Below are 14,669 nucleotides of genomic sequence, written 5' to 3'. Positions count from 1 at the left end.
AAATGTGATTGCACCACTTGGGAACAGTGACCGTAATGTTATTGAGTACAACATATGTATAAATAGGAAATTGCCAAATAAGACCAACACAGCCATGTTTAACTTCAAAAGGGGTAACTTTTCTGAGATGAGGGGGTACGTGAAGAAGAAACTGAAAGGGAAAGTAAAAAAGGTCAAAACACTTGGGGAATCTTGGAGACTATTTAAAACTACAATCCTGGAAGCTCAAATTAAATATATACCGCTGGTTAGGAAAGGCACAAATAGGTTTAGGAAAAGGCCAGCATGGTTAACAAGCAATGTAATAGAAGCTGTAAAAGGTAAAAAGGATTCTTTTAGGCAGTGGAAAACTAGTCGGAGTGAGGTTGATAAAAAGGAGCATAAGCTGTGGCAAAAAAAGTGCAAGTCTGTGATCAGACAGGCAAAAAGGGAATATGAGGAGCATATTGCAAAGAACATAAAGAAAAACAATAAACAATTCTTTAAATATATTAGAAGTAGGAAACCAGCTAGGGAGGCAGTGGGGCCCTTGGATGACCAAGGCGTAAAAGGATTACTAAAGGGTGATAGGGAAATGGCCGAGAAGCTGAATGCGTTCTTTGCTTCTGTCTTCACTGTGGAAGATAAGAAGTGCATGCCCACTCTGGAAGCACTGACTTTGGGAGGGGTTTTGAAAGACCTGAGTCGCATTGAGGTGACGAGAGAGGAGGTTATGCGACTGCTAGATAATTTAAAAACTGATAAATCACCGGGCCCAGATGGCATACATCCAAGAGTTCTGAAAGAACTCAAGTGTGAACTTGTAGATCTCCTCACAAAAATATGTAATCTGTCATTAAACTCTGCATCTGTTCCTGAGGACTGGAAGGTAGCTAATGTTGTCCCCATCTTTAAAAAAGGTTCCAGGGGAGATCCGGGAAATTACAGGCCAGTCAGCCTGACGTCAATACTGGGTAAGTTGGTGGAAACTATTATCAAAAATAAAATTAGTGGGCACATTGATGACCAAAAGCTGATGAGGAAAACTCAGCATGGGTTCTGTAAGGGAAGATCTTGTCTCACCAATCTGTTAGAGTTCTTTGAGGGAGTGAACAAACAAGTGGACAAGGGAGACCCGATAGATATTGTTTATCTTGACTTCCAGAAAGCTTTTGACAAAGTTCCTCATCAAAGGCTCCTAAGTAAGCTCAGTAGCTATGGGATAAAGGGCCAAGTCCTCTTGTGGATCGAAAACTGGCTAATTAATAGGAAACAGAGAGTGAGTATAAACGGGCACTTCTCACAGTGGAGGGTGGTGAGCAGTGGGGTGCCACAGGGGTCGGTATTGGGTCCAATGCTTTTTAACTTGTTTATTGATGATTTGGAATTGGGATTAAGCAGTGAAGTGGCTAAATTTGCAGATGACACGAAATTGTTCAGGGTGGTGAAAGCCAGAGAGGATTGTGAGGCACTCCAAAGGGATCTGTCGAGGCTAGAAGAGTGGGCATCCATGTGGCAAATGAGGTTCAATGTAGCCAAGTGCAAAGTAATGCACATTGGAACCAAAAATCCAAAATATAAATACAAGTTGATGGGGTCTGAACTGGCGGAGACTGACCAAGAGAGAGATCTTGGAGTCATGATAGATAACTCACTAAAAACGTCAGCACAGTGTGCGACTGCCATAAAAAAAGCTAATGCTATGCTAGGGGTTATTAGGAAAGGGATTGAAAACAAATCAGCCGGTATCATAATGCCTCTGTATAAATCGATGGTGAGGCCTCATTTGGAGTACTGTGTACAGTTCTGGTCGCCACACCTTAAAAAAGATATCATAGCACTGGAAAAAGTACAGAGAAGGGCAACTAAAATGATTAAAGGGTTGGAACACTTTCCCTATGAGGAAAGATTGAGGCGCTTGGGGCTCTTTAGCCTGGAGAAAAGACGACTGAGGGGAGACATGATAGAGGTTTACAAGATAATGCACGGGTTAGAGAAGGTAGAGAAAGATGTGTTTTTCTCCCTTTCTCACAATACAAGAACTCGTGGGCACTCTATGAAATTATTGAGCAGTTGGGTTAGAACAGATAGAAGAAAATACTACTTTACACAAAGGGTGATAAACACATGGAATTCGTTGCCACAGGAGGTGGTGGCAGCTACAAGCATTGCCAGCTTCAAGAGGGGACTGGACAAATATATGGAGCAGAGGTCCATCAGTGGCTATTAGCCACAGGAGATAGATGGTATTCTCTTTGTGGGGAGGTGGTGCTCTGTTGTCTTGGTGCTGGAAGGAAGGCAGTGGGAGGGCTTCTGGTGTCCTGGCCTCACTGACAGTCCTTTAGATGGCACTGGATTTCTAGCCACTGTGTGTGACAGAATGTTGGACTGGATGGGCCACTGGCCTGATCCAACATGGCTTTGCTTATGTTCTTATGTTCTTAATGCTGCAATTAAATCAATAAGAAAGGCATGCCACTACATGGACATTCCATAACATGATTGTGTCCAGTATGGTGTAATTATCAGAGTGTGGAACTAGGATCTGGGAGATTCAGGTTCAAATCCCCACTCTTCCAAAGAAGCTTATTGGGTGGCCTTGGGCCAGTCATACACTCTCATTATAACCTACCCCACAGGGTTATTGTGGGGATAAAATGGAGGAGAAGAAAATGATATAAGCTGCTTTCGGATCCCACTGGGGAGAAATGCAATGAATAAATGAAGTATATAAAACAAAACAAATACTAGCTGTTGATAGAAACAATAAAAATTCATTCAGTTCACAAAATTGTAACAAATATGTTCTTTAAAAGCATATACAAATATGTTAAACCAAAAATGGAAGAGAAACTTAATGTATACCTTCAAACAATGGACAAACTTTTCTCCAGCATGTAATTCCACCTTCGCTAGTGAACTGTCCCAAGGCAGTCTCCAGGAAAAAGACTGGTATTCCGCAGCAAATAAAGAAAACCACGTAAGGTATGAGAAAAGCACCTAAAAACAAATATTGCATACAGATTAGTCACAGCTGGTTCATTAAAGATAGATGTAATCAAATTTCTATGCATTCATAATATAAGACTACTGTATGCAGCACGACTTCACATGCAGACAGCACACTTACTTATGAATAGCATCACCGATGGTAAAGGAATATCTATACAACTAAAGAATCTGGTCTTTAATGTTGTTGCAGGCCTGGTCTACACCTGCAGCACAATGCAGTGGCAGAATTGACTATACCACTTTAGATTACAGGTGGTAAGCTCACATTTTTAATGGCTTCCCATGTTAAACTCCTTGCAAACAAATAACTAGCCTATCTGAAAGGAAAGTTCTAGATTAACCCTATAAATGTTGTGCTATCCTGTCACTTACAGCAAATTACTAATTTAGGGGAGTTCTGAAAAACCCAGTGTTGCAATCCAAAGTGGTGCCATCTATTCTATACTTCAGTCCTCTGCCACCTTATTAGCACTGAATTTTGCTATAGGGACAGACTATGCTGTAGTAAGGCACAAATTCATCAACACAGAAGTTATTGTACTGTATTGAATTACGATATTTAGATCATAAATAAGACTCCATTTGGGAGAGTATACAGACAACTAGCTTACCATGTAGTGTTTTTCCAGCATATGATTATTTAGTCATCTGTTATAACATACGTGATATTGCTGCCTATGTCTATTTTTTATGCCTGGAACTATTCTTACATATGGTAAAAGTTGGGGTCTTCAGTGAGTGATAAGAATCCTACCACATATTCCCCATGTAGTTGATAGAGTATCTGTATTATGAATTGCTGGTAACATAGGCATTCCCTTAAGGTACAGATTTTCATGGCTATTCTTCTTTTAGTTAATGGTTTTACTTTTTGTTTCCGTTTTCCAATTTCATGATACCAGGTGTCACTGATGTACTTTAATAGTGCAGTCCACTGTCCTAACTTTCCAAGTCCACTGTATTTGATTGGCTTAGAAGATATAACACTGTTTTGGAGTACAGTGTAAAGCTATAAAATATGGGTAGTTTTCAAGAGGTGATTGTTTTGTACTATAAAACTTTCTTTCACATGTTGATGTTTGAGGAGTTTCCCCCCATTTTGTGTATAGTTATACGTTACTTTCTCTGAAGTTAACTTTGTTCTTCTGTGATATATAAGGGGTTTGGTTGAAATATGTTTTTATTTTCATTTATGTCATGAACTTATGAAAGGATATTTTTATTTTTATTTTTTTCATGAAATGAAGTAGGACAAGAGCATCTGGAGGAGATAGCATTTATGGTGATTGAGAGACAAAGTGGAGTCTTTCAACAGGCTGGGAAACCGACCTGAAACTCGAGATAGCTGCTCTTTACAGTCCAGTGTGAAAACATTACCATTTCTCTGATTTGGTGATGCCTTTCTGTTGGACCAGGAGAATGGCAGCCTTGGTATGTGGGTGTGCATGCGTCAGCATGGGCTTGCAGTTGGCTATGATACACCTACCCATCAGCATCCAGGTTGCAGCTGACATGAAGAAGCTGTAAATTCTCCTTAACTAGTAACCATTCTTTGACTCTTTATTGTTCCTTAGCCTGTACCTTACTCTTGTGCCTGTATTAACATAAAGTTGTGTTTTTGTAGTAATTATTTTAGTTCAGGAGCATAGCTTCAATTGCTCTTGTATGCTCTAACCACTGATCAGTGCTACAATGTATCTTTTGGGACAACTGCTCAGTCACAAGAGGAGGTCCCTAGGTACGGGGGGAGCAAATATTCAGGGGTGGTGGTAAGCGACAAAGAAACCTTCCAGCATCCTGCCTTGCAGGGACATTGGAAAAGGATAAGGACACGTACTTCCCAACCTCAGTCTTCCAGCTGGGGTAGCATACCACTGAGAGAGAGGACCTCACTGGAAGGGGCAGGGACAAGGAAGAGAGTGATATTTTAAGTTCATTTATATCCTGCCTTTCTCCCTAGTGGGGACCCAAAGCAGCTTACATAGTTCCCTTCAATTTAAAATTTGCCTCAATTAAAAAAAGTTCACAGAGGTGGTATGCACATGCATGTAACTGAAGAATCCTTTTATAAAACAAAGGATGCTAAGGATGCATGTAGAGAATGCACATGAATAGTTTCAGTAATAGACAGTCGTTTTAACTTCCCACCTAACTATCTACAAATACAAATAGAAATACAACACTCAGGAAAGCAGTGACAAAATGTTATGCATGCAGGGATAAGCAGAAAATCTTCACTCCACAGCAACAGAATAGCGGAGCAAAGATAACTTTGCTAAATACTAAAAAATTCTAGTCACTATACTAAATAGTGACTAGAATACTAAAAAATTCTAGTCACTATTGTTGATACTACAATACTTTAAGAAACAAACTTCCTAACACTTCCCATAAGAAAAACTAGCATTTGTGCAAATCTTTCTTTCACTTAAATTTGAATTCCAGTTGAGCTATTAATTTAGGGCTGGAGGTAACCACCTATAGGGACTGATGCCTTCCTGGCCCACAATATGTATTGCACTCAAATTTAACCATCAAGTAGCAAGTTCCAAATCCCCTCCACATATGTGAAACAGGATCGTGAAGGCAGCCATGCTCCACCTGGTAAGTAGTCCTAAAAATTATCATCCAGGCAAGAATCTGTTGCCATATGAAGGTAAAGTGCATTTGTCAGCTCCTAAGAGAATTCTGCTAACAATCAAAGGCACTACTTGCACAATAACATAGTATTCAGCATGGAGAATATAAATCCGAACACATTAACAGGTCCAAAGAACTACATATTCTAAAATACTTTAAATATGAATGTTCCCTATATTTATGGTTGTTGTGGGTTTTCCGGGCTGTATTGCCGTGGTCTTGGCATTGTAGTTCCTGACGTTTCGCCAGCAGCTGTGGCTGGCATCTTCAGAGGTGTAGCACCAAAAGACAGAGATCTCTCAGTGTCACACAATTATGTTTATGTTTATTAAAAACAATAAACATACTTTCACAATATCCATTAAAATTTATTTATTATTTATTTATTTTATTAAACTATTTAGAAGGATGTGACTCTTATTATGACTGAACTGTGATTTATCATTCTCAAATGATTGTTGTGAAGATAAAATGCTGGAAGAAATGAATAATAAACACATAAGGGAGAACTAGGTATTCTGCCCAGAGTCCTTAGAAGAATAAAAATGTGGCAGATCTGAACAATGCTAATGGAGAGAAAGAGTTGTATCCTACTGTCCCATATATCTACATACGGAGCCTTCTTCCAGAGGAAAATATTTTCATTTGGAGGTTCTATACATAGCTAAGGGAAATAGTAGGATATACCAGAGGTCTTCACCCTTAAATTAAGAGTTTACTAATAACATGCCAAAGTATGCATTACTAAGCATATATAGCCAAATACATAAAAGTATTTCTCTGTGTTTAGCATGTTATTCCTTGTTTACTTTTTGTCCTGACAAGCTTAACCTTCCAATGAGTGGACAGAGATTGTGTGGTCACCTACCATACAGATAACATGTTCCCACTTCTTTACCATCCCATCATCATCATCATCATCATCATCATCATCATCATCATCATCAAAACATGAACAGCAGGACCAGTCATTATAAACCAGCATCACAGTTAAAAGCAGAAGAGTTCTTTTCATCTTTCTTTCTTGCCACTGTGTAGCAACAGAAGACAATAAAGAAAAGCAAACACACCTACACACTGTGCTTCTTAGAAATGTAGCACGTCAAACAGGCCAAATTCATTTTGGTGTTTGTTAACTCAAAAACAAGAAAGATTATTTTGACCCAGTAGTCTTGGCAGAAAAAAAACATAGTGAAGAATAGCTCTTTCTGTGCTTCTTTTCACACATGCTAATATGCTATTTTCTTTATGTTACAACACCCATCCATTTGGACAGTATGTGACTTATTGAATATAAATTTTACAAGTGCCTTGGGCCAGATCTAAAACACCAGTGTACAAGTCTCTGGTGAGCTTTTTTTAAAAAACAAACAAACAAACTTTTCCCCTTCAGTTAGAAGGGTCCTCAAACCATTTCAAGAGCTGTTTGTCACATGTGCTCTTCAAAAATCACAAATTCAAACCTCTTTTGGGCATGTGAAGCGAGTCCAATGATTATTTCACTATAAAATATTTATTCACAACTAAGTTCCACTATGTTCAAATTTTCTCACCTTGAGGCGTGAAAACAAGCCATATTGCAAATATATATACAAAATTTCTAAAAGTTGTCTTTTTTTTTACCATGGCTATACTATGCAGGACGTATTTATTCTGTCAGCCTTCATATTTATTAAAATATCTATACCCTGCCTCTCCTTTGCATCTTAAGAGGACTTACATACTTTGTAAAAGTACAAGAAAAGTATTCTGAGGTATTCTGTAAATACCTCAGAATGTTCTGACATTTCATATTTTGAATTACATTCTTTTTTATGTTTTAAGTTACATTACTTTATGTGGCCAGATAATTTATGCATAATTTGAGTTTGCAACCATATGCTCCCACTTTTGCTTACAATAACCAGCTTTGTCTTCCTCGCTCATTTAATCCATTTCCAAGGAATGCAAGAATTGCCTTCATTGCATCTGTAGAGTGGCCCATCAAGCATAGCATTCTGGCCCAAATCCAAAGATTCAAACAACTAGTGCCATACACCCTAAAGAGCCTTGCCTTGTGTTTCTTGTGTTTCAACCATCCTTTTTATCACTACTCCCACCCAGTGCTACAAAACACTACACAAACATAACAGAGTTTCAAAAGCATTTGTTGCTAGAGCATGAGGATTTGGTTTTCCAAGAAAAATATGGAAAATCCTACACATCCCTGAGATTACCTAAAGTTGCTTTTAGAATCCTGACTTTTATCACCAATAAGCAAAGCAAGATACATCATCCAACTGATGCAGAGAGTTCCAAGCATTTTGTATTCAGAGGTTTCCAGTGGACATAATGGTCACAATCCCACACAGGACTGTTTAATTAAATCCACTGACATCAGTACTTAACCCTGTGGTTAAACTTGTGGCTATCGTGGCTGTCTGTGCTGAATGAATAATTTCTTTTAAAAACCATTTAAAGCTGCTGATTATAACATTCCATAGCAATGAGAGTGAAGCCCACCTGGTTCATAAATATTAAACTACAACTGATATAGGTGTGAGTTCAAGTACTGAATATGTATCTCTGTAAGAGTAGGGAACATTTCAGATGCCAGTATGAAAACTCTGTGAAAAAGTACCCAAGGCTGTAATAATAAAGCATCCCGTGGAACCTTTTAAAAAGTATAACACATTTATTGTGGCAAGGGTTTCTGCATAGTCAAGACTATACTCCATCACATGTATGCCATTCTCATCAAAGATTATGCAAGTATATATACATCCAGTTAATATTACATCTTCACTGCCCATTTTATTTATCTGATGAAGAAAGGCCTTGCCTCCAAAAACTCCTGACCATAATAAATGTATTAGTCTTTAAGGCTGTTTTTGCTAGAGCAGCTGAAAGAGTTACTCATCTGCACTTTGTCTAAAATCTATAATATTCACCAATAACAAACTTTAAGAACAGAAACCTCATGCTTGGGACAAAACCAATCTGTTAATTATAAAAAGCAGAAAAATGCTTTCAGAAAGGTTACATGAATCAATGCTTGATGTGATTTACAACCAGTTAAGTCAGTGTACTCATAACTGTTCTTGAAGATGATATATTTAACCTAATTAGAATTCATGTACCACAGATTGAATGGTTGGTAGATCAGACCCACATATCATGACTGAGTCCAAAAACCCCTTGAAAAAATAGCTGTTCTTAAATCAAGCAATTCACCACATGGTTCCTAGCAGTTTATCCAACATGCTTAAATTATGAAGCTATATAAGATATCATCTTACCTCCTCCATTCTTGTAGCAGAGATACGGGAACCGCCACACATTTCCCAACCCAATAATTTCCCCTGCCACAGAAAGTACAAATTCAACCTTATTATTCCAGTGGCCTCTTTCATGCACTTTCTTATCGTTGCTGTGGACCAAATTGGTACTTGAGGCTTCAGGGTCCAGAGCATCCTCAGGTTTGCCATTAATTATAGGAATAGTTTTTTCAGCTGTCATTACTCTTTCCAACCTGAAAAAAAATTAGAAGCGGGAGGAAGTAGTAAGGAAGATAAAGATGTGGAAATTCCTTTACACTCTGACAGTAACACCTAATTGCACTTCTTGCGTTTCATAAAAGGCTACAAGTGCAAGAGATGCAAACTTTGCAAGATCACACAGACAACTGGTGATGATGTGATTATTTACTAGTAGCAAGTAGAAACTGAGAAGAGGAACAGTGCACCCTGTCTCAAAATCTTTCCACGAGCAGGAACGTCAGCACTGCACACCAGTCAAGCCATTCTGGGACTGCCCTGCAGCCTCATGCATCTTTCCAACATCAACAGACAAGGTGGGAAGGATCCCGGATTCTGCCCCTACTCACCCAGGGCGCTGCCTGTGCCGCCGAGAAAGGGAGAGGGTCGGTGCGAGTTCGGGGCCTGCTTCTGAACGGGTTCCTTAGGACTGCCACTACTCGCCCTGTTGCACTGAGAGCTGGGGAGGGGGAGTGCAGAAGAGGCAGGCCCCCGGCAGCGCAGGCGGCAACAGCAACGCAGGGAAGGCTTGTGATAGGCAGGGACGTCTTGTCTTCTCCCTGCCCGCTGTTGCTGCCTGTCTAGAAAGGCTGGGATGCTCCCGGCAAGTCTCACAGCGGAGGAAAATTTGCAACTGCTCGGCTTGTGCCGAACGAATAACACCCGCCCCCTCCACCCACCTCAGTCTGTCCCACCGCCTTCCTGCCCCCTCCCTCCGGCAGCAGCAGAACATCCCAGCCCTAAGAAACGAGCGTGCAAGACAAGCCTCTCCTCCCGCGCCTGCCATACCCTTCCCGTTTCCACCTTTTTGGTATCTTCAAGTTGAAAGAGGAGGGCACAAGCACTAGCCCGTGGCCAGATTGACAAGAGAAGCCAAAGGAAGCCCAGGGACGCCGTGGAGAGGGAGGGCAGAGGAGCAGGAGAGCTCTGTCATTGCCGAGGCTGTGGCAAGAAGGCAAGTGCCCTTATGTTGCCTCTGCCAAACGCCCTCCGAGGGCCAGTAGGCATGGCGTGAGAAAGCCAAAGGCCAGTGACGCAAGACCTCCCCACAGAGTTGTAAAACCAAGAGCAGAATTGCACATTAGGATTTTGGAAAAGGTGAGCTCTGAAATAAATACCAGTATTGGAATACACTGGCGGGGGTGGGATGTACTTGTGCTCTTTGTGGAGAGGAATAACTGAAAACAAGGAATGTCCCTTATGTTCTGTGAGAGGTGATAGCCTGTGTAATGAAGTACTTCTATATAAAGTAATCTGTGAAGGAATTCATCTTCCTTACCCAGCCCACTTTACACAGTGTGAGGCACAACAAGGAGTTGCTGCCAGTCACTGATCCTAGATGACTCTGGGAGACCCCTGTCCACAAATACAAGGCTGTCAGATACTACATTTATAGGTAAGTACAAAAGGTTTTAGATATATATCTGAAAATATGCTGAGTGTGTACCTACAGCCTGTTTTATATAATCTCCGGGAACCATCACACCCTGTTTACGTTGTTAGTGTCACTAATATGGATTGGAATTCCTGCTTCACCTGTAAGTATGTATTGAAATAGCAGATGCAGAATACCCCTGGGGAGGATCTCTTTCGTATTTAATCACCAGTTGTGAGAATATGGGATGCATGTGTTACAATCTTGAGTATGAGCCATTTGTCCTCAAATTAGGAAAGTGTGAAACTTACCTGTTAATTGAATAGGCTTTTTTCTAACACTGTCCAGTAATTCTGTTGGTCACTGACCCAGGCCTTATACACAGTTTTATCATATAAAAACACCAGAGCACATGCTTCCCTGTCCCCTATAAAGTAAACCACAGTCTGTTAAGCAGGGGGTTGGGATGTAACCACATCTCCAGATGAAGCTGCAGCCTTGTGAGGCCATTGATCCATCTAATTTAATATAAGTATGTCACATCTTGTGCTAGGAGCATGGGGTGGCCATCATCCCAGTCTGCTACTATCCGTCCCTAAAAGCTCTTTCTGTGGTGTTTCTGCACAATGGAGGACTTCTACATCATAGCATTCAGCACTGATACCTTCTTGAGCAGAAAATAAAGACTGGAGTCCCCCCAAAACATATCAGATGACAAGCCTAAACAGTTTGTGACCTACAAGAGCAAACACAGTTCACTAGTCATGTGATGTGACCAGACGGATATTTTTGTAACTCCTATGTTTTTGATGTAGTGACTAAGAGCAGCGGGACTCTAATCTGGAGATTTCCCACCCCTCCACTTGAAGCCAGCTGGGTGACCTTGAGTCAGTCACAGCTTCTAGGAGCTCTCTCACCCCTCCCTCCCCACCTCACATGGTGATTGTTGTGGGTAACATACTTTGTAAACTGCTCTGAGTGGGTATTAAGTTGTCCTGAAGGGTGGTATATAAATCCAATGTTGTTGTTATTGTTATTACTCTTACTATTATTACACACAAACCTGTTTTCAGTCCCTAGCAGATAGCAAAAACAGATTTATCAAGTGCACAGTGGCATGCTGCAGCTGTGGGACTACGTTTTGATTGTTAGATCACAAATAATGTGATACGAGGGGGGAGGTGATAGCACCCTCCCACCATCCCAAAGAGTCTCATAAGGGGGGCTGTGCGACCACCTGTATTAACTTGCCCCATCATCATGGACCAAAAGGAAAGGGTATCAAGTAGGTGGAATGCTCAAGTAAAAAACTGAGGATGATAGCACCTCAACTCTGAGAGTCTATGGTGGGCTGTGTGACCTCTGTATAAACTCTCCCAATCATCCTGGACCAGAAAGGAATAGCTTTCAAGTTGGACAAGTGGGAAGTGAGGCTAAACCTCTCCAGTAGCCTTCATTGTTCCCCAAGAGACTTCCTAAGGGGTCTCTATGAGTGCATCTGCTTGTCTTAGACGAACAGAAATAGGTTTCAAGTTTGTAGGATGCACAGTTGGAAAGGAAGACTAACCCAAACTGTACTGCACCACTGCCCCCAAGAGATCATGCAAGGGGCTTATATGACCCCTGTAAGAACTTGTCTCATCACTCTGAACTACTAGGAAATAGTTTTGAATTCATGGCATGCTTTGGTGAGCTGTGACATGAAAGTACACCTCCCCTTCTCCTCAAGACTTGCAGTTGGTCTCTAAGAACCCATCCAGACTACCTCCAGCCAACATCCTATTATTGTTCAGGCATGTCAGCTGGGGAGGGGGATCATTGGATACTCTGTGATTCACATTGTAAATAACTATTCCACGCGTAAAATGAAGAATTGTAACTATTCAATGACATGTTTTTTGCCTTGCCAGTTTAAGGTAATTTTTAAAATAAAGTTGACTAAAAAATCTCATTGGTAGGTGACTTCTCTCTCTCTCTCTCTCTCTCTCTCTCTCTCTCTCTCTCTCTCTCTCTCTCATAGAATGAATACCAATACAACAAAGGCAAGATGTTATTGTTCATTGTTTCATTACTGTCGTCCATGTATCTGTGTAGTGGCTGCTTGGGTATGAGGCTAAAATGGACCCAGTCTCTGTTGCCTTGTTATGTGTTGCCTTCTTATCTACGGACAGCAGCTTTGAGCTCATTTTTGGAAGCTGATCATGCATGGAGGATGGCTCTGCAGTTCACTTTTTTCCTGTGCCTGTGTAAGCCAAACGTAATCCACTCTTGAGGATCTAAGTCAATTTTAGTCAATGAGATGACTTCTTAAGAGTGGTCACACTACTCCCATAGGGGCAGTCTTCAGGAGTGCGGATACGCTGTTGCCTCTAGAGTTCCTGGCTGTGCAACCCACAGACTCAAAACCTTTTCCAATCAGTGTAGGGCAACGAGATGAGTTTCTAGAGGGTTAACATGACAAATGATAGTTCATTTATTCGTTTAACCCCACAGACATTCAGATTCCAAGCCATAAATGTTTGTAGAGATTGCCTACATTGTAAAATCTGTTTCCAAAAAGTGTGCCCATATGAGGCATCACAGCACATGCAATTGACATTGGACCATTGCTCCAAGAAGTTCTTTTATACACAGACATAGCTTAGCTTAACATACCCTTCAAAGGGAAAGGAAGGGAGGCAGATACTTAATCAGACGTTTTCAAGTTGAGATCAGTTTGAAGCAGTCAAGTACAAGAATAATTCTACATCTGGCAATTCTGAGCAGTTAAATGATAGAACACCGTAGCCATTTACTTATTGCAGTCCAAACATAACAGAAATAACATTCAATGTGTCCAACCACGTAGGAAGTGGAACTGGTGTGTGCATGTCCCTGAAGAAACATGAAAGATCATAGGATAGGTATAGAGAGGGAGGATGGAAGGAGATCCTGACTGAAAAGGGTGCAAGAGCCAGCTGCTCAGGAGGGAAGTTGAAGGGCTGTCACTAAGGAACAGAAAGAAAGAAGGAGAAATGTAGAATTTCAGGTCCAAAAAGGAAAGGTGATTTATTTGTTTGTTTTATTTACTTCATTTATACCACATCTTTCTCTGTAATGGGGACCCAAAGCAGTTTACATAATTCTTCTCTCCTACATTTTACCCTCACAACAAGCCTGTGAGGTAGGTTAGTCTGAGAGTGTGTGATTGGCCCTAGGTCACCCAGTGAGTTTCCTTGCTCGAGCGGGGATTTAAACTGCGGTGTCCCAGATCCTAGCCTGACACTCTAACCTCTACACGACACTGACTCCCAACTGGAGCCAGAAAAGTTTGTTATAGTCTACCTGTCCTGAAGGAGAATTTTCTCCTATTAGAATTGAAAGAAGGTCCAGGAAACAAATGTTTCAGCTTAGAATATTGGGGCCAGTGAAGCTCTCTTTATTTTCCATGCTAGTAAAGGAATTGGAAACTCAGGATACCTGAGTTATTGAAACTGGAAGTACTGATCTTAATGTAAGGAAGATTTTAACTGGCAGGAGATGAGATTGCCAGATCCAGATTATAAAGGAAACCCTTAAGTGAAGAGAAATGTGTTGTGGTCTTGCAGTAGGGTTTCCAGCTGGAGGTTTAGGAGTGGAGTCTGTGGAGGGCATGTTTTTGGGGTGGAAGGAAGGAAGTTCAATGGGGTATAACACCATAGAGTCCACCCTCCAAAGCATTCCACTTGTATGTGGGTATGTGGATCAAGCTTTCATGACAGGAGCTCTGAAAAAGTACATCCTCCTCCTTGGAAAGCCATGAGGAAAGAGAGGGAATCTCTCTCAATGGAGACAGAGAGAAGCAGTCCCACCTTAGACAAACCAAAATAACTTGCTTATCAAGAAAGTAACCCATACACACACAGAAACATGCAGTGCCCCCCAATGTCCGATGCGTGCTGAGTCACCTATTACAACACACACACAGGTTGCCTGGGTGTAAGGGACTTCCAAGAGCTACAAAATGAGTTCATTATTAAGTTATTGGACAGCCTTCCTGGCTGTTTCCTCTGCAATTACATTGTATTGCACACAGTATGATCATGTGATCATAATTCTCTTCTTTTATAAAAATGGAGGCTTTCTGTACCTGCGCGTTATCACTCAATGAAGTTGATTAGCAGGGAACC

The 14,669-nt window shown here is 40.9% G+C and overlaps 1 protein-coding gene across 1 annotated transcript in view; it reads right to left on the bottom strand.

The window, feature by feature from the left end:
- The window catches only part of SLC6A11 (solute carrier family 6 member 11), a 184,891-nt gene extending 175,350 nt beyond the window's left edge, over positions 1–9,541 (bottom strand). Inside the window, exons 1-3 of the mRNA XM_054976982.1 lie at positions 9,497–9,541; positions 8,910–9,142; positions 2,845–2,979 (exon numbers count right to left, since the gene is read on the bottom strand). Of these exons, the coding sequence (XP_054832957.1) occupies positions 2,845–2,979; positions 8,910–9,129 (355 nt within the window). The 5' untranslated portion in view covers positions 9,130–9,142; positions 9,497–9,541. The remainder of the gene's footprint in view (positions 1–2,844; positions 2,980–8,909; positions 9,143–9,496) is intronic.
- Positions 9,542–14,669: the final 5,128 nt, after the last annotated feature.

The sequence above is a fragment of the Eublepharis macularius genome, chromosome 4, assembly GCF_028583425.1.
Source record: "Eublepharis macularius isolate TG4126 chromosome 4, MPM_Emac_v1.0, whole genome shotgun sequence".
NCBI lineage: Eukaryota > Metazoa > Chordata > Lepidosauria > Squamata > Eublepharidae > Eublepharis > Eublepharis macularius.
The sequence above is the reverse complement of the archived record's forward strand: the minus strand, read 5'-3'. Positions and strand labels throughout refer to the sequence as shown.